The sequence below is a fragment of the Haliaeetus albicilla genome, chromosome 12, assembly GCF_947461875.1.
Source record: "Haliaeetus albicilla chromosome 12, bHalAlb1.1, whole genome shotgun sequence".
In the NCBI taxonomy this organism is placed as follows: Eukaryota; Metazoa; Chordata; class Aves; order Accipitriformes; family Accipitridae; genus Haliaeetus; species Haliaeetus albicilla.
Genome location: NC_091494.1, coordinates 43,206,889 through 43,229,249, shown reverse-complemented (window position 1 = coordinate 43,229,249; position 22,361 = coordinate 43,206,889). Strand labels below are relative to the sequence as shown.

The following is a 22,361-nucleotide window of genomic DNA, read 5'->3' as shown; positions in this document are numbered from 1 at the left end:
TTTTAACAACCTACCCTGTCATGATTCAGTTAATTAAAAAACCCTTTATTTCCAGAGCTTGTCTTTACCCATAATTAATAAATCATGATCAAGGAACTTGCCATAAAACAGGCTTCCTAAGACACCAATCATTCTCAACTTTTTTTGGTAAACTAACGTCAGAATGTACATGCAGTCATTTAGAATTATGGATTTGTGCTTGCAGCCAATAGAGACAGCTCCTAAAGGATTCCAACCTGAAATATATGCATATAAATATATATATATGAATCTGAATCTTTAATGGGTTGGGTTTTAGTTTGGCTCCTTCTTATTCCCTTCTCTTTCTGGAGACTGGGATTCTGTAGCCCCAAAAGATGATCTTTAGGAACATTAATCCGCAGGAGACAGACTGAGATTTATTTCTGTCAATGAAGGAGTAGGAAAAAAGCCGAAGGAGAGAAAAAAAAAGCAAGCAAGTGTGGTAAGATTACATTTAGGAAAAAACAGCACTGGCTGGTGCCTGGTTTTTATGGCGACGTATTTCAAAACATCTCGGTCTCTCCACAGTCCATTACTATGGACCCTCGAGTGAAGCCACACCACGGGCCATCCTGACAAAGCATGCGTTCATGCTCCTGCCACGGCTGGGGCCCAACATGCCTTCCGCTGGAGAATGCCCACGCTTTCCCGCACGGCAGCCACCACACTCGCCGCGGGTGCCCGGCAGCTGCGCCACCATCCCTCGTCCGGATGCTGGGTCAGAGAGCTGCCATCCTGGGTGAGGCGCAGAGAATCCCCTGGCCCAGGCCAGCCATGTGCTGGCAATGCCGGGACGGCCAGGCAGCCGCTGTTCCGGGGTCAACGGCTGCCCGAGCCCTTTGCCAGCCAGATGAGGACCTGCAGGGGCAGGAGAAGCGAAAGGCTTCGGGGTCCCTTCCCTGAGGGGACAGAACCCGCTCGCTGGTGTGCACCCCCCGCAGCAGCCGGAGGAGGAGGAAGAGGAGCCGGGAGGAAGGGCAAGGAGGGACACCACAAAGCGTGGAGCGGAGGCAGGGACATGCGGGGATGGCAAGCCGCCTCCCGTGCCCGACTAAGACCTGGCCCCGCGGGGTACAGGGACGCGCCCAGGACGGCGGCTGGCAAGGGCGGGAGCCCGCCCAACCCGCTGCCGCCTGGGCCTGTGGGCACGGCCGGCACCAGGCCGGAGGGGAGAGCCGGTGGCGGAGGCGCTGACCGAGGGCGGCCACGGTCCAGCGGGCCCCTCCCGCTCGGCGGCCCGGACCCCTCAGCGCGGCGGCGGGCGGCCCCGCAGGGCACGCGGCGGCGCCCGAAGCTTCCAGAAGGGCGCGCGCGCCGCCAGCCTCGCCGCTGCGGCGGGAGCGCAGCGCCCCCTGGCGGGGTGACGCGGCGACTGACCCAGCGCGGCCGCCGTAGGCGGCGAATGATGCAACACCGTGCGCCGGTTGCCCCAATAGCTGGCGAGGGTGGTGCCGCGCCGGCCCTCCGCCACTCAGGGACGAGGGGCGGTGCCGCCGGCACCGCCCCTCGTCCCTGAGTGGCGGAGGGCCGGCGCGGCACCACCCTGCCGCCCGCCGATTTGCCGCGCGCCGAAGCCCCGCCCCGCCGCCCCGCCTCCCGGCGAGGCGCGCGGCCACGTGGACGGCGGCGCGGCCGCCGGTGGGCTCTGGTGGGGCCGTGCAGGACCGGCCGCTCCCCGCTGCGCCGCGCCATGAGCGTGGGGTTCATCGGGGCCGGGCAGCTCGCCTTCGCCCTGGCCAGGGGCTTCACGGCGGCAGGTGGGCGGGGGGCGCGGCGCGGGGTCGGGGGGGCGGCGCGGGGATGGCGGCGCCGAGCCGCCGGGGCTGACGCGCGGTGCCGTTCGCAGGTGTCCTGGCCGCGCACAAGATCACGGCGAGCTCCCCGGACACCGACCTGCCCACCGTGAGCGGGCTGCGGGTGAGTGAGGGCGGGCGGCGGCGCTCCCCGCGGCGGGCCGCCCCGGGCTGACGGCGGCCCCGGTTTCTCCCCGACCGCTGCAGAAAATGGGCGTCAACTTCACGGTGAGCAACAAGGACACGGTGAAGAGCAGCGATGTCCTCTTCCTGGCCGTGAAGCCCCCCATCATCCCCTTCATCCTGGAGGAAGTGGGCCCCGACATCGAGGCCCGCCACATCGTGGTCTCCTGCGCGGCCGGCGTCACCATCAGCTCCATCGAGAAGGTGAGGAGGGGCGGCGGGGGATGGGGGTCCGCTGGGGCCGTAGCGGACGGCCGGTACCGGGAGGCGTCTGCCGCAGGGCAGGATCGTGCCGGAGCTGGCCTTGAGGCGGTCCCGCTCCTCCAGCCCCCCGGAGTTGACACGGGGGACGGGCAACACTTGTGCTGCCCAGGGCTAAATCACTGCTGTGGCCGACCAGTTGCTTTGGGTCACCTTTCCCCGTCCTCATCGGAAAAAGCTGTAAGAGACTTTATGCCAGCTCTTTTATTACACGAGGTGCTGTCAGGTCTTTTTTCTCTCAGCAGAGTTGGGTCATCTCCCCTGAATTTCTGCAGACTTTGCACTAAGTGTCTGCACGAGCTGTTTTGGGGACTCGCGAGCTGGTGTGGGAATGAGGCATTTGGGGTGTTGTTCCCCACAGCAGCTCTGCCCAGCTTCCCATGTGCTGGTACTATGAAAGACTTCACATTTAAGTTTTGCCCGCTTTGGCTCAGAGCAGGGAGTTTGGAGTACAGGAGTTTCTCTTTTCCCTCTGCTTGTGTTGTTCTTGCCCCTGGGGAGTCCCTTCCTAGACAGCCTGTTTGGTATGCCAAATATGCACTAAAGCTCATTTGTGTCCCTTCTTTCTTTCTTTCTGTCTCCAATAATTTTCTGCCCTAAGAAACTCTCTACCTTCTGCCCCACACCAAAAGTGATCAGGTGCATGACCAACACCCCTGTGATTGTCCGGGAAGGTGCTACAGTCTATGCCACTGGGACTCATGCGGATGTGGAGGATGGGAAGCTCGTGGAACAACTGATGGCCAGTGTAGGCTTCTGCACCGAGGTGGAAGAGGACCTGATAGATGCTGTAACAGGGCTCAGTGGCAGTGGCCCTGCGTATGTACGTGCTACTTCCTCAATTTGTGACAGTCTTGGGGAGAGCAGTAGGCTTCGCATGCAGTGAAAGCCTGTGCAGCTTCAGTTTGTCAATTCTTGTTTTTCTCATCACTCACATTTGCGATGGGACATGTAATCCAGGTATCCAGTTTATAACCAGTTTGGGTCAACAACAAAAGTCCATTACCAGTCGTATGAGTCTGAAGTCCGTAGCCATTAGGCAGCGTCCGTGTGTTCATGTTGCAAAAGGTGGGCCTGTAATTAGTATGACCCAGCAGCTGAATTTCTCCCATTCCCCCCACTCCTGCTTTGGAACTAGTGGGAGGGAAGCCCGGCATGGTAAAGGGGGAGGCATCAGTTTTGGAGTAGAGACGTTCAGTCACCTTCTTCCTCTGTCTGGTCTCAGGCGTTCACTGCTCTGGATGCTCTGGCGGATGGGGGAGTGAAAATGGGACTTCCCCGCAGGCTGGCTGTTCGACTTGGAGCACAGGCTTTGCTGGTCAGTATTTCCTCCTCCAGAACACGTTTGAGTCTGTGCCTGCTCTATGCAGACTATTCTGCACATCACGGTTTGAAATAATCTCAGTCCTCTTACTGAATCTACTTTAAAAAAACGTATTTGGTTTGACTGCACACAGGTTGCACGTGATGGGATGTAGGAAGTGTCCGCAGCAATCTGCTGGCACTGATGGTGGTGTGGGAGCTGGGGCCTGGGGCACCATGACTCCTCTGCAGGCTTTTTCAGCTCTGAAAAGTGTTTTGGCAGCCTGCTAATGGCTTTCGGGCAGGAACCCAGTTTTGCCCACTGTGAGTGTTTGGTGCTGCTCTGCGCAGTGGAGAACGGGAGTATTTGACAGTTGGTTCCTCAGTCAGAGCTCTGGCAGCTGTTTTCTCTTCCTCGCTACAGGGTGCTGCCAAAATGCTGTTAGAATCTGAGCAGCATCCTGGGCAGCTGAAGGACAACGTCTGCTCACCCGGGGGAGCCACCATCCATGCCCTGCACTTCCTGGAGAGCGGTGGCTTTCGCTCACTCCTAATCAATGCTGTGGAGGCTTCCTGCATCCGGACAAGGTGAGCAGCTACAAAATCCTAAAAAGCCGGCAAAACTTGCCCCCCACACTCCCTCTCTCTTTTGCTATGTGTTTCTCTCCCACCACCCCATTGCAGGGAGCTGCAGCATTTGGCAGACCAAGAGAAGATCTCCCCAGCAGCCATAAAGAAGACTTTGTTGGATAAGGTGAAGCTGGAGTCTCCTTCTCTGTCTGTGGCATCTGCCAGCAAAGTCAGTCTGTTCACCAATAAGAGCCCCAGCAGCAAGAACAACTGACCAGGCTGCTGTAGTCTGGCTGTGCTGAACATCAGTCTCCTCCATGCCCTTGCTTTTTTGTCCAAGGAAGAATGCTCGCTCTGAATGTTGGTGTTCCCCATGCCTGGCTCTTGGCTTGCAGCAGCTGTGGGGCACTGCAACACTGTAGAAGAGGGTCTTATAACCTGTGGTGGGGTTGGTGCAAACTGTCCATGGCATTGCTGTTCTCTGTTGGGCAAGTGTGATGCCGTCATTGGACCTTCATCAAGGGCATTGTCTGTCCAGAAGCCTTGGATGCTTCTAGGACTCAGACAGTGTTTGTGGTGTCCCATGCAGAAATGGTTTCTAATAGGATTTTTTTAAGAGGTTTCAGAATGCCTTTTGGTTTCAAAGGTTTGAACCAGGCCCAGACCCCTCTTGCCCCATCTTGCATCTGCTGTCAGAGCTTGTGTCTTGTCATTGTCTTTACTAGCTAGAGCAGGTGCTGCCACACAAATGCAGTGCTATGCACTACATTAGAGGCTGGGCCCTAAAGCACCTCTCAGAAGGGACCAAAGTGCCTCTGCCCCATCTGCCTTGACTTTCAGAGACAGATGGTGTGAACCTCTGGACCACACTCCGTTTCTCTCTTTGCTGGCCACCCCTTCTCTCTGCTCTGTCTGGTTTGGGGAACCATGAACTGCTCTCACTGTCCCTCCTTTGTTGGTAGCATTGCTTGGGTGGTTGCGCAGGTGGAGGGGTAGTGAGTGCTCCCTTTTCCCTCTGTCTCTGACACTTCTTCATGCTCTCCATGGGCAGAATCTACTCCCACGTGCCCATGGATATGTTTCAGCGTCACTGTGCTCCCTGATGCTCTCCTTGCTTTGGGGCAGCTGGGAGCAGAGCTGAAGTCAAGGACAACCTCCTCCAGAGAAAGCTGCCTTCTGTACCATTCCCTTAGACTCAATCAGGGTTTTGTACCCAGCTGCTGAGCTACTGCATGGCAGCAGGGCTCTTCCTCAGCACCTTTCCTTGCATCAGGCTGTACCTCTTTCTTGGTGTTTCAGTGTTGATGCCTGTTTACAGTGGCTGCTCTGCTTTGGTTTGTGCAATCCAGCTGTGTTGTGCTGGACTGGTTGTCCCTTCCAGACAGCACTTCTCCCAGCAGAGCCCCTGGGCTGGTGAAATCCAGCACAACAGCCCTCAGTGTCACCTTGTGTTGGCACAGTTCTGTCTCTCTGGTGTTTTCTAGACTGTTTCTTTTTTTCTTCCTGTTTCTCTGAAGGTGTTGGACTGCTAATGGCTAGAAGGGGAGAACACCTAGAAAAAGTTCAGGGCTGCTTCATGCAGTTGCATTCCTAGTTCTTTAGAATACAAGACTAAAGACTAAAGGGAAACACTGAAGTCATCTACTCTGGCTTGCAGCTCAGATCTTGTCCCATCTCACCTAGTTTGTCCTGCATGACACCTAGGAGGAAAGTCAGTCCTTGCTTGACACAAAAGAGGTTTAGGGAGGACTTGAGAATGCCTGATGCCTGTCCAACAACAAGTACTTGCTTGGTGAAATGCATCCAGATGACTATGTTTTTGCAGAGGTGGAAGACCCTTGCTTTTCTGGTCTGGAGAATTACCCAAGTCTGACTCAAATTTATGAGCAAGAAACAGCAGCAAAGTATGGGTCCAGGAGCAGTGGTCCCTTCTGCCCCTGAAACCCCAGTATTTGTGAGGGAAGGAATCTGGCCAGGGTTGTAGCAGCAAGCAGAGGGTGGCCCTGCTCAACCCCTCCTGCCGCCTGGCACAGCCCCGAGTGCCAGGGCAGGCGTGAGCAGGCACTGAGGGCAAAGCAGCACCTCTCTTCCCTGGGCCCACTGGGGAAAGGGATGAGTGAGGGTTGTAGACTCAAAAGGGCAGAAGGGACCAATGCTCTGATCAGAGAGAAGGTGGATTATAGCCCATCATCTAGAAGGACAGTTAACCTGTACTTCAGGCACAGTCTTGGGAGCCAGCCCCAGAGCAGCAGCAAAGAGATGATTGGATCTACTGCTTTCTGCAATTTCTTTATAGCCAATGTCCCCGCATGGCTTCCTTGCCTCTACTTTTCTCCCAGAGCCTGAGTCCTATCCCAAGTCAGAAAACTGCACAAAGAATGCGAGCTGCCCCTACCACTTTTATGGGGCTTCAGTGGGAGCAACAGGCTGGAGGGGATGGAATGGATTTGGGCAGATAATTGTCATACTGTATTCTACCTTGGGGTATACTGGGGGAGTGCTGGTAAAAGATGAATATTTCACATGGGCTTATTGTCTCCTGAGGAGTCTTGGGCATGCAGGTGATGCAGGAAGAGCATTTCTGTATTGTTGCAGAGCCTGCCAAAGGTGCTAGTAATGTTAAAGTGTTTTTAGTGTTAGGCTTTTGGCTGGTAGCAGGGCATGACCCTACAAGCGTGACAGATGGCTACTCCTCTTCCCTCTTTACATAATAAACTGCTTCTCTGACAGAGAGCTCTGGCTACTCCCCGCTGTTTGGACCAGGTATATATCTCTTCCCCCTGGCAGTGGCCGTTGGGTCCTTGCTGCTCACAGTGAATGTGCTTCAGGTGTGCTGCAAACCTGTCTTCAAGACTGGTTTGTCTGGGCATGGGACTGGGAAGCGTATCGGCCTCTTTCTCCTTGTCACCCATGGTTCCTGAGCAACAACATAAAAGTTATCCTAGCGCCCTGTGCTACCAGTTTTCAGATATTTAAAGAGAATGGGAGGAGGAAAGCTGCCTGGCTGAAATCTGACATGAGGGACTTGGAGTGTTAATCCTTCTCAAAGTATCCCAACCCTTTAGGCTTTCTAGCGGTTCTGCCACCGCATACAAGATTCCATGGGAGGCGAGTGGGTGCCGCATGTTCCTCTGTTTCCCTGCTCAGGCTGTGAATACCCTGTGCAGACAGGCCAAGCTGGAAGTCAGATGGCTTAAGTGCTGGCTGATGCAAAAGGAAAGTGAGTGTTGCAGAAAGTGTTGCAACTTGGCTGATAAAAGTGTGATGCAGAATAAAAGGTAGGATGGCTGAGCTTGAGCCCCTCTGCAGGGAGACTTACCGACTGCCCCAGTGTACCCCCAGAGAGGCAGAGCTATAGATGAACTTCCTAGATACTTGTAGGCCTGTAACTGAGCTGGCCACCACAGCAGATGGAAAACCCAGCCTGTCAAGGGCTACAGAAGAGCCCTACAGGACTTGCGTTCAGGTCCCTGCGTGCATAGCAGAGAACAGTGGTGCTGCTGCCGAATGGCCAGGGCCCAGACTACCTCCTTAGGAGCGTGCTTTCTCCATGATGTTGCCTTAACTCCTGTATGCCCAATTTCATTGGAGCACCTTCCACGTGTCCCCTCGTCCTTATCTGCTGTACTCATCTTGTCAGCCCTGCTTTGCTTGTAGCACAGCAGTAAATGCAGTAGGCACCGGTATTCCTGTGTTACGGACCCACAGTTAGAGCAGAAGAGGTGGAAACACATGTGGAGCAAGCCAGGCACGATCTGGGAGAGCAGCATTTCACAGCAGAAGAGCCAGCCCCAGTCTTGACACTTTTCAGCCAGGGCTTGCTTTGGCACCGTCTCCAGTGCCTTCGAGAGCTACTGCGAAGCCTTCCTCTTTAAGTCAGCATTTTCGGTGGAGACCTTGCTGCTCCTCCGTGCAGTTTCAGCAGCTCTAAGAAACTGCGGATGCAGTAAAGAGGAGCAGCTGAAAGGGAGCGTGGGGCCCCCCGGGGGAGAGGACGCCGGTGCTGCTGGCCACGCCGGGGCAGGCAGCCGGGCTCTCCTCTGCGCTGGGGCCAAGTTACAACGAAGGGCGTGGAACAGGGGGCACCCCCGGGGGGGGGCGGCACCCCCTGCTCCTGCTGCGCGGCTGTTCCTCGCTGTGCACCGCTAACACGCGTGGGAGCCCGGGGGAGGCGGCCACCCCCCCTCCCCGCTGCCCCGGCCGCCGGTTGAGAGGCCAGAGGTGCCGGAAGACCCCTCGCTGCCGATCCACCGGGGCAACGGGCGCGGCGGCGGCGGCAGGGCTCGCCCCGGGCCGGGAACTGCCCCGCGCCGGCGGGAGGAGGCGACACCGGCCGGGGCCAGGGATCCCCTGCGGCTCCCGGGCGGGCCTTGCACGCCGGGCGGAGCCCCGCGCCTGCGGTCGGTCGGTCGGTGCGGGCCGCCGCCGCCGCCTCCCCTTTAAGGCGCCGCCTCCGACAGAAACGCGCGTCCCCCTTAAGGCCCGGGGCGGTTGCGCCGGGCGCTTCATGAATGGAGCCACGTGACCCAAACATCACGTGACGCGTCCGTGAGCGGCGGCGGCGGCGGCGGCGGCTCGCGGCGTCCCGGTCCCTCCCAGCGCGGCCTCCCCGCCCGGCCCGGCCCGGCCCCGGCGGCTCCGTGAGGAGGTGAGCGCCGCCAGCGCCGGCTGCGGCGGCGGGCGGTGGCGGGCGCGGCCCGGGCGGCGGGCGCGGCCCTGGCACCGGGCGGGGCGGGGCGGCGGGCGCGGCGGGCCGGTCCCCGGGGGCGGGCCGGGGCGGGGCGGGCCGGGCCGGGCGCGGCGGGCCCGGGATGGCGACCGGGGCCGCCGGGTGCCGCGCGGGGCCGCTGCCGCTGACTCACGGCGGGGGTTCCGGGGCCGCGGCCCCCTCCCCGGCGCCGCCTGTCGCGCCGCCCGCCCCTGTCCCCCGCCCCTCCCGGTCCCCCGCCCCGCGGCCGAGCAACAGGTGCGCGGGGCCGCCGGCCTGGGGCCTGTCCCCGCCGCCGCCTCCCGGGGCCGCCGGCGGGCACCACGGGCGCGTCCTGCCCCTCCCGCCGGCCCGGCTCGTCCTGCGGACCGACCGGCTGCCCCCGGGCCGGTCCCCGCCCCCTCCCGGAGCCCGGCACCGCCGCGGCCCGGCCCGCCGCGGGTCCTCGCTCCCGCGAGGGGCGGAGGCGGTGCCGCGGGCGGGTGCGAGGGCCCCGCCGGGCGGGCGGCCCCCGGGCGAGGGGGGGGGGGTCCTCAGCGACCGGCCTCCTCGGCGCGGGCTTTCTTCTTGCCGGGTGATCTCCCTCCTGACCGGGGGAGGCGGAGGTCCGGGGAAGGCGAGGAGCCCCGAAGGGCTCTCGCTCGTTCTTGGTGCAGAGGCTTGGTCGCAGGCGGGACAGCCGCACTTCCCCGATGCCCCCGCCCCGCCGCTCGCTTGGCGTGGCCGGTACCGGCTGGGAGAGAGCTGGCGGCCGAGGGGACGCGGCTGCGAGGTTCAGGCCCCCGTTCCGTAGGGGCCTGCGAACTCGCCCCCCCCCCTCCCGCCGGAGCCCCCGGTGCCTGGTGGGCGCAAGGAGTGGGGCTGGAGGTCTGCTCAGTGCTCAGCGCTGCAGCGTCCTCGGAGCTGAGCGGGTTCGCTCTGCAGTGGGAAGCACACCTCTCCGGTGGGACTGGGGAGCAGGCTGCAACGCCCGACCGATGCGGAGTGTCTGTGTGTGTGCACGGCGGGGTCTGGCCATCCAGAGCTGGGGACAGCTCTGACTGCCCAGGGTGCGTGATGCTTGAGCTGCATGGTTCGAGGAAGGTGCTACCGGGAGGCTGGAAGGGGTTTCCAAGAGCCAGCTCTTTCCTTTATCTGTGTAAGCAGAGTTAAAACCATCTGGGTGGGCAGATTCCTTGAGGGAACAATTGCTGTCAAAGTGCCCTGGGTTGGATGTGAGCTCACCAGGCACTCCCAACGGGAGGGTGGGGGGGAGGGGGTTGGGTGGGCACAGGAGGGGCACTGTCCCGACTTCATATGCAATTGGGGAAGTCATCCGATTTCTTTGGATTCCTGAGGGGGCTCTGTGAGCTAATTCGCAAGAAAGCAAATAAACAGAGTATGAAATCCACACTGGGAGAGAGAGCTCTTGTGCGGCGTGCCCGACTGCTGCCAGTGAACCACGCTCCTCTGCCTGCCCGGTGCTGCGGAACCTGTTGTGGAGCACAGCCCCTTCCTCTGCCTCCCTGTCCCTACCGATGGGCCTCCTTCCCTCCCTCCTTCCCTCCCGGCGCCGTCTCCGGGCCAGCCTGTGCTGGAACAGGTGACGTCACCGTGTTTACACGGGGCTCATGGCACGGTTCTGTGATCAGGAATGTGGAGAATGGGGCCCGCGTTGAATCATGCGCGGTGCTGTCAGCTCCCTTGTGCTGCCTTTGAGCTGAGGAGAGAATTGGCTGCGCTTGTGCTGAGTTCAGGCCTTTTGAGCTCTGGGGAAATGTGTTGAGGCTGCATTTTCTTCATTGCAGTCATCGCGTTTGGCACTTTTCAGTGTGATCTTTCTTCAGGAAGCTATCAAAAGCTGAGCAATCAGCAGTCTGGAGAGTTAGGCCAAGTTTGGTCTCTGTCTTGGTGCCAGTTCTCTGGGTGTCCTCTCTGCGAGCTGCCAAATAGCCCTGTCTCTGATCCTTCAAAGGGGACCCAGAAAATAGCCAACAACTGGTCTCGGGGTTGTTCTTCCCATTCTGCTGACTGACTTGTGTGTTGCTACGTCTCATTCTGATCCCCTTGGGAAGGGGGACGAGGAGAGGTGGGATCACCAGGTGCTTTTGGGGACAGTCCTGTTACAGCTTTGATGGTGGCTGTGGGAGGCTTCTGCCTGAGGAGGCTGGGTTCCTCTGGGTAAAAATGCTGCTTGACTCTTAAAAGTTCACGAAAAATTAAATTGCTCTTGTCAGAGTCTGGGACCAGCCTCTTCTCTTGTCTGCTCCTAGGTCTCTTGCCCCCATCTTGGCGTTAGTAGAAGTCATGGTGCAAAGGCAGGAATGAGCCGCTGCCTTTGCAGGGTCCGGACTGTGTGAGCACCCCTGTCAATTCCCCGGTCTGCCCCAGGGAGCTCTCTTCCCAGTACCCTGCCTGATGCAGCACGCTTGTTGCCTTGTTTGTTTTATTTCAGCTCTGCTGTAATGAAGGAAGCTTGAGTGCTTGCCAGGCAGCTGGAAATTCTTTAGCGCCACAAGGCAAACAAATTTATGTAGTCCCACTGACCATACCTGCCCTTGGCTCTTTACGCTCACCAGAGGACAGCGCAGAGAGGTGCTGCAGGGGTGACATTATTGGTCTCCCCTCTATTCCCTTCTCCCCTTTTCCTAGCAGCCATGTTGTTTGCTAAGTAGGAGCAGAGGAAAGGAACGCAATGGTGTGGCAGAGAGCGAAGAACAGATTTTACGAAGCAGTCGCTTGTGTGCTGTCTGCCCTGTGTTAGCCTGCTTCATTGCAGCTACCTTCCTTGGACAGCAAAGTGACCCTTTCTACACCAGCACTGTCGGGTTGTAGCGGACATCTCATTGGAAGGAGCATTGTCCTCTGGGTATAAATAGCCTGCCTCCTGGCAGGCTGGAGGCTTTGGGAACGTCTCTGCCGGTGTCCTGGGGAATGCTGACCCCGTTCACCTCTAATAGGTGGTAGATGCATTGCGGGGAGCCTGCGCCGCAGCTGCTAGAAGAGCATAAATTTGTATTTGCTGACTTGTGCATCTGGTTCTTGGCTATAACTGTACATCAGTGTCTCTTACATTTAGCAAAGCAGTAGCAAACAAAATTGTTGTTGGCTGTTTGGCACCGAAGAGACAAAAGATAAAGAGGTGTTCGTAGACTGCACTTGCACAGGAACACTCAAGGAGGTGTGCCGTTCCTGGCAGTTGGAGGTGCAGCTATGTCTGTTGAGCAGTATCTGCGCGGATGAATTAATTGGGCGGTGTAGCAGCACTCTGAACTAAAGCCTGAGGGAAGGAGGTATGTAGGGATAGAAACAGGAGCTTGGGTATAAATCACTGTAACAACAGGCCTGGGAATTGCTCTTACCAGTTCTGGCGTCCTGTCTTAGGAGCCTGTTCTCCTCCAGTTTTGGCCACCCTTAATCTTTGTTTTCTTATGAGCATACCTTGGCTCTGAAGATAAGGGAGGGAGAGGGTGGTTCTGGGCCCTGACATTGCCAGGGACCGACAGGGACTTTCTCACAGAAAAGACCTACAGCTGGGGTCAGCTTTGCGTGACCGGGAGAGGTGAAGGCTGCTGAGGCCCAAATTTGTGATGGGATTCCAGTGTGCCCAAACGCTTCCTTGTGCTGCAGCATCAGGTTGTCCTTCTGTTACCTGGGAAAGGTTGGGTGCAGAACTTTGACTTGAGCCTGGATGGGCTGGCTTTCCTGGGAAGCAGAAAAAGTTTGGAGAGGCGTGAGCGCAGCAGTGGTGTTCTCCCGTCCCGCAGGATGCCCGGTGAGGCATGTTGTGAAGGCAAAGGCTTCCTCTGCGTTCATTGCCCAGGGTTGCGTGTTCTTGAACCGTACTGTTTCGGGTCCTTGGGGGCAGCTAGAATCTGGCAGGGCTTTTGTCCTGGGGAGTTTCTGGGCTGTGCTTGGGCACCTGTTGGAGGGGCTGTGTGAGAGCGACTGGCTGCCTTGCTGTGCTTCGGAGTGACAAGGATGAGGCTGGGAGCAAGAGGCGCCGAGTGCCAGCGTGCTGAGTCAGCATGACTGGCCTGGAGCAGCCGTGCTCTGGACCCAGCCTGCTGCCTGCCAGGCTATTTTTAAAAATGTGGCTTCCGTGTATTCTGACTCCTCCTAGTTTTTTAATTTCCACCACCCCAAGCAAAAAAAACCCAGCATTGCCACAAAGTCTCCCTGGGAGTAGGGGTGTGGAAGGGCAGCAGTTTCTGCTCAGGGACAGAATCTGCTGCTTGTGAGTCCAGCTCAGTCAGGTGCTTGTGGACTGTCGTCCGGGGAGGGGGCAGTGGGATGTGCAGCAGCCCGCGGCGTTGCTGCTAGACCCTGCCACGGGAATGTCGCAGGTTCTGCTGCATCCTGGGGGGCTAACCTGACCTTCCTTCCCTTCCAGAACCTGATTGACAAGGCTGTCGTGTTATGACGACCCCCAACAAAGGAAACAAGGCCTTGAAGGTAAAGCAGCAGATGGAGGAAGGGGGTGCGGAAGGCGGGTGCAGGCATCCGCTCCAGGTTTGACAAGTGTGTGCTGCCTTCTCTTCCAGGTGAAGCGGGAGCCAGGCGAGAATGGGACCAGCTTGACAGATGAGGAGCTGGTGACCATGTCTGTGCGGGAGCTGAACCAGCATCTACGGGGCCTGTCGAAGGAGGAGATCATCCAGCTGAAGCAGCGTCGGCGCACGCTGAAGAACCGGGGCTACGCGGCCAGCTGCAGAGTCAAGCGTGTTACCCAGAAGGAGGAACTGGAGAAGCAGAAGGCAGAGTTGCAGCAGGAAGTGGAGAAGCTGGCCTCTGAGAACGCCAGCATGAAAATGGAACTCGATGCTCTCCGCTCCAAATACGAGGCTCTCCAGAACTTCGCCAGAACCGTGGCCCGGAGCCCTGTGACCCCTGCGCGGGGGCCTCTCACCTCCAGTATGGGGCCCCTCGTCCCTGGCAAGGTTGCTACTACTAGTGTCATCACAATAGTGAAATCCAAAACGGACGCCCGGTCTTAGTGAAGCGAGTGTTGCCTGAGCTTGTCTGTGCAGGGCAATTAGGCACAAAACCAGCCTGGAATCCCCAAAGCACAAACCCTCCCCACATGGGTCCGGGTTCCTTCTACTTGGCCCAGGACTGGCCTGCTGATCACTCCAGTTTTATTTTGTTGTGTCCAGATTGGTATGAGCAGTGGTGATGCGTCCCTTGTCCTGTGCAGACAGAGCCTCCCACCCAGCGGTCTGTAGCCCTTGGGCGCCCTTGGGACAGACTGTGAGATCTTGGTTTTCTACCCAAAGAAAGTCTGTGCAGCGTGGCCGATGGCAGGGCGACGGAAGGGCTTGGGGAAGGTCCGGAGGGAGGCTTTCTTCCTGGGGGCCGGGAACCCTAATTTTCGGTCACTTCCAAAGGCTTTATTTCATTACTCTTCCAGGTGGTGCATCTCGGTGCCTGACTGCCAGGCACCTGAACCTGCTGCTTTTGTCTCATTTGGTACTCGTAGTTGCAGTTGGGGTGTTCTGTGTAATAGATTTTTATTCCTTTCTAGGTGTCCCTCTGTGCCCTAACAGTGGGTTTCCTTCAGACGTCCGTTGCGTTAGCCGTGTAAACCAGCAGTGGTGGAAAGGAAGATGCTGTCGTGCCCTGCTGCCTCTGCCCCAGCAATGGGGAAGGAGCTGGGACAGGGCCCTTGCGGGGGCCCAGCACCCCAGGGGAAGGAGGGAAGGTACCGTGTTGACTGCAGGCCGGTTTTGTGCCTAATGTGTTGCACTGAACAAGACCAAAATCACTAGTTGTTCCCGTGTTTTGAGGGTATCAAGTGTCTCTAGTGTGATGGTTTACACAACCAGTTTATGTGGTTAAATAGCCCTTTATTTAAAGAGAGAAACATCATTTTAAGAGTTATTAAATTATCTAAGTTTAAAATTAAAATCAGACAGAAGAGAGAGCGTATTTATAGTCAGCTTTTTTTATCTGAGAGGGCGAGAATATTTGACCATATGAATGGCGAAATATTCTCGGAGACTTTGCTAGTTAAAAGTTAATAAATAAATAATTTTAAAGTTTCTCATGAACCTCCCGCAAACTGTTTGTGGCTCTGAGGTTAGTTTTTATAAAGAGTTATCAGACTTTATTTATAAAACTTAGAAAAAGACAAAAAAAGAGGCAAGTCCTGTTTGATATCTTTTTGCAATTGTACCAAAAGTGACTTATCCTTGACCTTGCTGGCTTCCGTTGTGTCCCCTTGTGTTGCGCTCTCTGTGCTCTCTGAGCTCTTGCGTGGCGCTGTGGTGTGGTGGTGCCAGTGGCTGCCTTTGCCATGTGCTGTTGTTTCATGCTGCCGTCATTTTCCCTAAGCTCGACCGAGAGATTGAGTTGGAATCTCTCCGAATTCTCCAGAAGGATTCTGGCACACAGGCAAAGGCGCTGCTGTTCTTGAAGGCAAAAATGAATGGCTCGTGCGACTAAGTAGTGATGCCTGCCCAGAAAACGCTTCTCTGCAGAGCCATGCTGCAGGGGCACGGGCGGCTTGGGCCCCTTGCTGAGCAGCTGACACTGAGTAACTTGGTTACCTGAATGGGGAAAACGTTGCGCTTTCCTTCCTCCAGCAATGGTGGTAGAGAAGTAACACAAGGGAGAATTGTCCAAGTTTAGGAGGAGACTGACGGGATTTAACTCTGGAATTGTATCCTGTGGTCAGAACTTGTGTTGCTCTTGCGGCTCACCTGACAAGAGGGGCAAGTCTGCCTGCCTTCTGGGCAGTGCCGGACCAGCGCTAGTCCTGAGTGTGTGCATATTACTGAAAATTAAGCTGTGGCACGGTTACTGTCTTTCCTGGTGCAGCTTCTGTCTGTGGGTGTTGGAAGAGTGCTTAGACTTACAGCTGTGTGACACAGCTGAGAAGCTATTTGTGGCCAGGCTGCATTTCCACAAACACTTTGATCCCCCTCTCCCCTCCCCAAAGATTTGAGCCGATTACTGAGTTGTTTTAGAGAAGCAGGACGTGGGGGTGAAGTCTATGTGATCTCCTGGCTGCTGAAAGTCTCCTGAGCAGAGGGGACAGAGCAGGATGGCACAAGTGAAACTGCAGTCTTGCAGGGAGGTGTGGTTTGCCATACTGGGTGGTTTTTGGTGATGTGTTTCTCATGTAGCTGAACTGATACTGCTGTCCTCTGGGCTGAGAAGCAGGTAAACCTGATGAAAGCCACAATGTGACGGAAGAGGAGCAGGTAGTTGGTGGGAGCTTCCTGCTGGAGGGCCAGATCAGATTTTCTCTGATTGATTGGGAGTTTAGGGAGAAGCTGTTTGGGATGCTTTTCCCAGTGAACTTCCTGAACAAGGAGCGGGTTAGAACGTTGCGTCCAGGCTTCCCCCTCCTCCCAGCCCTGGGCTTTGTCTTCTCTGAGCTGAAGTGCCCAACATGCTGCTTCCCAGCCATTCACCGGATGGGTTATGCACTGAGCAGCACTCAGCACAGAACTCTGGGCTCTAACCTTTGTCTTCCAGCTGGTGTCGTGGTGCCTGGAAGAGGTGAGGTGTTCCAAAACACAGAGACCTCCGGTTGGCCTGGGGTGTCAGTCCCAACCCTGTCCCTCCTGGCGCCAGCCTGAGATCAGACCTGGCTAGAGCGCCATTCTGAACCCAGCTGGAGGCCTGACCTCAGCAGGGTGAGCAGCCAAGGTTTTGTGTATGGGGCTGGTTAGGAACTGAGCTCCAGGGGCTGGAGGCTGTGATGTGAGGAGAGCCCCGTCAACAGAGCAGACGATGACGGGCAATCCTACAGCCATGGTGAACTTGCTTCTGTCGTACTCTGCAGCAAGGAATGTCCGCGTCCTTCCCTGCTGGCCGGGTGGCAGCCATGCTGTTGCCAGTAAGAGACTGTGAGGCTTTGGAGTGAGACCGTGAGTTGGGAGGACAGAGCAGGTGGCAGTGCTGGCTCCGCCAGATGTTAACGCTCTCCTTTCTCCTCCCCTGTGCTGGGCTTGCTAGCTGGCGGCCCCAGCCTGCTCTGAGTGGCTGAGCGCGTTTGATGAGGACGGGTCCGTCCGTCGTGTAGGGGGGAGCAGGTGCAAAGCCATGGCTGAAGGGCGCCTGTGCGTAAATGAGCTCTGCGGGTGCTCGGCTGGATGTCGGCCGGGACATGGTCCCCACCCAAGTGCTGCTTCCCTATGCTAGCGCGTTGGTTTTGGTTTTGTTCTCAGTGAAGCGTTGGGCCCCGAGTGACGTTATTTCTGCAGCGTCCACAGAGTCTCCTGTCCTGCTCCGGGGGACCCGGTCCCCCGCCAGCCGGCTTCCTCTGCCCGTGCCAGGCGACCCCTGCCCCGAGCCGTCACGCTGACCTCTCTCTCGTATATAGCGTTCTGGAGTGTGACAGTTCTTGTTCCTGAGGTGCTCGTCCGTTTGGTTTCCTGCTGTGAAGGGTGTCGTGTTTTCTTTCTCCTTTTCCCGGTGCCGTTACCGCGGTGGTCGGGGGGGGGGGTGGGTGGGCTGACCCCCCGCCCGCAAAGCGAGCCCCCGGGGTGACCCCCCGCGCCGCCGCCCCCCCGGGGATTTGTGTATCTTGTGGTGAATTGTGTAAGGTTAACTCCCGCCCTGCTCGGCCTCGGCGGGCATCGCCCTCCGCAGAGAGCGGGGCCGGGGCGGGCGGCTGGCCGCAGGGACCCCCTCCTGCCCCCGCCCGGCCCTCGGCCCGCCCGCCCGCCGCGGGGAGGCCCGGGCTGCCGGCGGCGGTTTCCTGGCCCGAGGGGGCTCCGGCGGGGGCCCGCCGCGCTGCGGGGCCCGGCCCGGGGCTCCGGGGGCGGGGCGTTCGGCGGTATTTATTGCTAAGTTATTGCCCGGGGCGGCGGGCCGGGCGGGCGTTATTTATTGCTGTACATAGTGTCCGTCCGCGGCCGCGGCCGCCGCTGTTTTGTACGTGACAATAAACCGCTTTCAAACAGCCGCCGCCTGGCGCTTCCTTGGGGCGCGGTCCGCCGCGGCGCGGGGGGGCGCTGCTGCACCCGGGGCGGCGGCGGCGGAAGTGGCGCTCGGCCGCTCGCGCCGGTTGGCGGAAGCGGCGCCGCGGCGGGGCGCCCGGCAGCGGAAGCGGGGTGCTTCCGGGGCGATGGCGGCCGGCGGCAGCCTGAGCCGCTCGGAGCGGAAGGCGGCGGCGCGCGCCGAGATCCTGCAGCAGGAAGAGCAGCGGGACCGGCGGAGACAGGTACGGTACGGCCCGGCCCGCCCCGCCCCGCCGCCGCGGGCCGCCGTGACCACCCGCGTGTACCGGGCAGGTGTCCCGCATCTGGAGGAAGCCGCCGGCGGAGCGGAGCCCCGAGGAGTGCCAGGTGCTGAGCGAGAGCGAGGACATCGTCAGGGAACTGGAGCGGCGCCGCAAGCGGCGCGAACGGCTGCGCCGGCGGCAGGAGGAGGTGGGCGGCCCGGGGGAGCGGGGGGGCTCGGCCCCGGCCTGCGGGATAGCGGAGCCGCCGCTCGGTGGTTGTGGGGAGGGGAGCCGGCCGCTGCCCGGGAGAGCGGCCCTGCGCTCGGGGGCGGGGGGTGAGGTCGCCGGGCTGGCCACTGCGGGGGGGGCTCCGGAGCTGCGGCAGGCCTCGGCGGCTGTGCCGCGGTACCGGGAAGGTCTCTGGCCCCCGAGGTTGTGGCCTCCGGCGTCTGCCCTGGGTTTATCTCCGCATCAGTCGTCTTCCACTCAGCGGCTTGCCAGATCCCTGTGTTTTCCAAGTGCACGCCATTTTGCGCGTGCGCGCTGTGTGGGCATGTCTCTTGGGAGGAAGGATCTGCATGTGCTGCTGTCCAGGAGGCTTCTTCCCTTGATCTGCCGTCGACAACACCCACGAGCCATTTTTATTTAGAAGCCACTTCTGATAACGTTTGTGTTGCTTTCTCTGGCTAGGCTAGGCTTGTATTAAACCTCCAGGGAGCTCCCCGTTCCTTCTGATTCAGTGATGCACTGTGTCTCAGAAACATGTGAACTTGCTCAGTTGTGTTTTCTAGGTATGTGACGAGCCAGAGGAGTTAAAGAGAAAGGTTACTGAGCTGGCTGCTGCTGTCCGGAATGCCAAGCACCTTGTCATCTATACAGGAGCCGGGATCAGTACGGTAGGATTCTTTGGGGGTGAGTGGCTGGAGCTGTGGGAGCGCCTTCTGGAGTGTCGCGGTGGTGTTTGGACTATTTTTGTGGTTTCTAAATGACTGTGTGATGTGTGTTATGAGTCTGGGATGCTATGTTAACGCTGCTGCACTGCAAACCGTGACCAAGCCGTTTGCTAGTTTGCGTCTTGGGGTTGCACCTGCTGCCCAAGCGATTCCAAGGCTGCATCACCTCTGTGACCGTGTGAAGATCGTGCTTCTTAAATGAGAATATCGCTAGTCTTACTTCATTCAAGTGTCTTCAGCTACTTTTGGTGTAAAACCTAAAAACAAGTTAGCTAATTAATGTTGTCTGCGTTAATGGACAAGTAGGAGTAGCTGGTGGTTATCAGAACTTACAAATGACAGTTTAAGAAATGTTTAGTTTCCGTGGCCTTTGGGAAAGTGGAAATCTGGTTCTGCCTCCTCTAATGTGATATATGTCACCTTTGTCTGAATTCTGAGATGGGAACCTTGTTTTTCTTTACCTTTTCTACAGTCTCAGCTGATACAGAGCATGATTCTGGGCAGGGTGTATGAGTGCTACTGTCACAAGTATTTTTGCTAACGAATGCTGAGTGCAAGGTACCAGAAATCGGCTCTAGTGAAAATAAGGAAAGGTTCAAGAATTGGGTTTTGTGCAGGGAAATGGGAAGTACTAAGGGTCAAAAAGAGTTCTGGAGGGATTCCATAATGGTAAAATTGGAGAAAATAAATACTGGAGGTGAAAATGAGAGCTGCAAGGTAGGAGCAGAGATGCTAGAGAGAGAGAGAACATACGAAAAGGTTTTCCTGCGATTAGGAGGAACCACTGTGCTAGAAAACTTGAAGTGCATGAAAAAGCACCCGTGAATGAGGTGTATCTGGTTGTCCTGGCTGAGACCAGGTTGAAATGTTTGTGGACAAGAGGTGTGAATCTTCCCGTCAGCCTTGTTTTTTCTCTCCCAATAACACAGGCAGCTTCAATCCCAGACTACAGAGGCCCTAATGGCATATGGACATTGCTGCAGAAGGGCAGGACCATCAGGTAAGGAGACAAATTCTGAGCTGTGTAGCAGAGAGCTGATACTGAAAGAGAGATTAATGGCAATTCCAACTTTTTTTTTTGTTGTTCTTCTTCTTGCTTCTTGTCAGGGCTGCAGATCTAAGTGAGGCAGAGCCCACACTCACCCATATGAGCATTGCCTGCCTACACAAGCACAACCTGGTATGATATTTTTTCCGCACCTCACTTGTGTTCCTCTGTCTAAGTATGATAAATAAAACCCAACAGGTGGAAAAAAAGCTTTTAATGAGATTGCCTAACTACTGTTTTCACTTGGGTGGCTACATAATCCATGTAGGAAAAAGCATCTGTGCTGACGTACAGCTGAGCCTTCATTAGGCTAGCTCCAGACAGTAGCTCTGGTGGTTTTTCCCTGGGTGCCTTTACTTTAATATGTTGTATTTGCCTCCTGGTGAGGCTGGTCTGGGGACCTGGCCACAAAGGCAGCCAGACCTAATAGACCTGTTTAGCAGGAGGAGTCTTTTCATTTAGCTTTCATAAAGGTCTGTTCTCCGCGCTTTTCTTCTGTTGGTTCTGCTCTGATGTTCGGGGTTATTTGGTGCGTATGGAGACATATGTATCACCTGCATTTGAGTAATACTTTCAGAGTCTTCTGCGTGTATGTTAGCTCAGCGTTCTGTTCTCTTCAAGGTGCAGCATGTGGTGTCTCAAAACTGTGACGGGCTGCACCTGCGGAGTGGGTTACCCCGAGAAGCAATATCTGAGCTTCATGGCAACATGTACATAGAGGTGAGTGGCCAGAACAGGATAAAGTTACTGTCTAGTGGCCTCCCAAGAAGATGATGTAAACTATTTGTCTGCCACTAGCTCCAGAAGAATTAGTACAAGGGCTAGCCTCTGCTTAGTTCATATCTTCAGGCCATCGGGTTTGAGGGGTGTGAACTAGTTAGCAAGCACTAAACCAGTGTTCTGTACAACTCTGTAGCTTTTTCTCTGTCCTTGCTAGAGCCTTCTGCTTCTGACTACTCTTCCTCAGACCTTCTCTGAAATCCCTCCTACCGCATACACAACAGGCTCCCTGTAGCTCCACTTGCTAGCTGAGGTTTTCCAAACTTTTCCAAGTTAGCGTCTGATCCCAGATGATCCCTTCTACTGCTTCCAATTTATTGTCCCCCATAAGTGCTTTTCTTCTGAGAGAAGTGGCTGGCTCCTGGCCTTTCACGAGCTAGATGCCAGTGATGTAACGGGTTTTTTGCTCTCGTCCTGCACCAGGTCTGCACTTCCTGTACACCCAACAGAGAGTACGTGCGAGTATTTGATGTGACGGAGCGCACAGCCTTGCACAGGCATCACACTGGCAGGATGTGCCACAAGTGTGGGGCACAGTTGAGAGATACAATCGTCCACTTTGGGGAGAAGGGGACGTTGAGACAGCCCCTGAACTGGGAAGCAGCAACAGAAGCTGCGAGCAAAGCAGATGTGATTCTTTGTCTGGGTTCCAGCTTAAAGGTAACTTTAGAGACTCGGTGAAGACTGTTAGCAGCATTCCCTCTTGGTGATACACCTTGGTGCTGAGCAGTCTCCTCCCAAACAGACAACTGTAAACTCTGGTGTCAGGATTCGCCCACCATCTGTGATAGTCTCTCTTCCTCCCTCTTTCCCCTCCTGGTAATACATTCCTTTTCCTCTCGCTGATACGGTTCGCAGTTACGCGTGCCTTTGGCTGTACTGAAAATCTCTGTTTTGTGGCAGGTTTTGAAAAAATACCCGCGTCTTTGGTGCATGAGCAAGCCGCCCACTCGTCGTCCAAAGCTGTATATCGTGAACCTGCAGGTGAGAGCCTTTTGCACTGGGTTGGAAGGGTTAGGGCCCGATGGCCGCTGGCATGCGGCGAGCCTCGCTGCCCGGCGGCGTGCCGGACCCCGGGGCAGGGAGCCCCGCCTGCCCGCGGGGAGACGCCTGCAGCCGCCCGTCTGGTCTCGCTCCTGCAGTGGACCCCGAAGGACGACCTGGCTGCCCTGAAGCTGCACGGCCGCTGCGACGACGTCATGCGGCTGCTGATGGCGGAGCTGGGGCTGGAGATCCCGCGCTACGACCGGTGAGCGGACCGGGGCCCTGCCCGGCGGCCGCGTCCCGGGGGCCGCCCGGCCCCGGGGCCGCCCGGCAGCCCCCCCGCCACGCTGGCCCTGTCTCCGCAGGGCGCGGGACCCCATCTTCGCGCTGGCCGAGCCGCTGCGCCCCGGGGAGGAAGGCACGCACTCGCGGAAGCCGGTGGCCCCGCCGCAGGGCGCCGAGCCGCCGCCCCCGCCGCCGCCGGGGGCCGAGCCGCCGCGGGAGGACGAGGAGGAGGAGCCGCCGCCGCCGCCCGCCCGCCCCGGCGGCTGGCTGGGCCGCGGCTGCGCCAAGGGTGCCCGGCGGCGGAAGAGCAACTGAGGGC

General features: G+C 57.5%; 3 protein-coding genes across 11 annotated transcripts; all 3 read left to right on the top strand.

The window, feature by feature from the left end:
• Positions 1–1,620: 1,620 nt before the first annotated feature.
• On the top strand, positions 1,621–6,873 carry PYCR1 (pyrroline-5-carboxylate reductase 1). 4 transcript variants are annotated; one of them, XM_069799549.1, is made up of 7 exons: positions 1,625–1,778; positions 1,868–1,938; positions 2,022–2,201; positions 2,860–3,081; positions 3,484–3,576; positions 3,985–4,148; positions 4,245–6,873. In XM_069799549.1, the coding sequence occupies exons 1-7, from the start codon at positions 1,712–1,714 to the stop codon at positions 4,402–4,404; spliced, it is 957 nt and encodes a 318-aa protein (XP_069655650.1). In that variant the 5' UTR covers positions 1,625–1,711; the 3' UTR covers positions 4,405–6,873. The 4 variants fall into 4 exon arrangements, with proteins under 4 accessions (XP_069655651.1, XP_069655653.1, XP_069655650.1 ...); XM_069799550.1 differs by lacking the exon at positions 1,868–1,938 and having other exon boundaries at positions 1,621–1,778; positions 2,891–3,081; XM_069799552.1 differs by lacking the exon at positions 2,860–3,081 and having other exon boundaries at positions 1,623–1,778.
• A 1,765-nt stretch (positions 6,874–8,638) lies between these two features.
• Positions 8,639–17,731, top strand: MAFG (MAF bZIP transcription factor G). 5 transcript variants are annotated; one of them, XM_069799553.1, is made up of 4 exons: positions 8,639–8,778; positions 13,211–13,272; positions 13,362–13,757; positions 14,342–17,731. In XM_069799553.1, exons 2-4 carry the CDS (start codon positions 13,237–13,239, stop codon positions 14,399–14,401), a joined length of 492 nt encoding a protein of 163 aa, XP_069655654.1. In that variant the 5' UTR covers positions 8,639–8,778; positions 13,211–13,236; the 3' UTR covers positions 14,402–17,731. The 5 variants fall into 5 exon arrangements, with proteins under 5 accessions (XP_069655654.1, XP_069655659.1, XP_069655658.1 ...); XM_069799557.1 differs by lacking the exon at positions 8,639–8,778 and adding an exon at positions 9,848–9,976; XM_069799556.1 differs by lacking the exon at positions 8,639–8,778 and adding an exon at positions 10,156–13,054.
• Positions 17,732–17,753: 22 nt separating this feature from the next.
• SIRT7 (sirtuin 7) lies at positions 17,754–22,357 on the top strand. 2 transcript variants are annotated; one of them, XM_069799548.1, is made up of 11 exons: positions 17,754–17,992; positions 18,063–18,200; positions 18,784–18,888; positions 19,875–19,945; positions 20,053–20,125; positions 20,615–20,713; positions 21,197–21,433; positions 21,677–21,757; positions 21,916–22,022; positions 22,123–22,208; positions 22,239–22,357. In XM_069799548.1, the coding sequence occupies exons 1-11, from the start codon at positions 17,897–17,899 to the stop codon at positions 22,355–22,357; spliced, it is 1,212 nt and encodes a 403-aa protein (XP_069655649.1). In that variant the 5' UTR covers positions 17,754–17,896. The 2 variants fall into 2 exon arrangements, with proteins under 2 accessions (XP_069655649.1, XP_069655648.1); XM_069799547.1 differs by having other exon boundaries at positions 22,123–22,357.
• Positions 22,358–22,361: the final 4 nt, after the last annotated feature.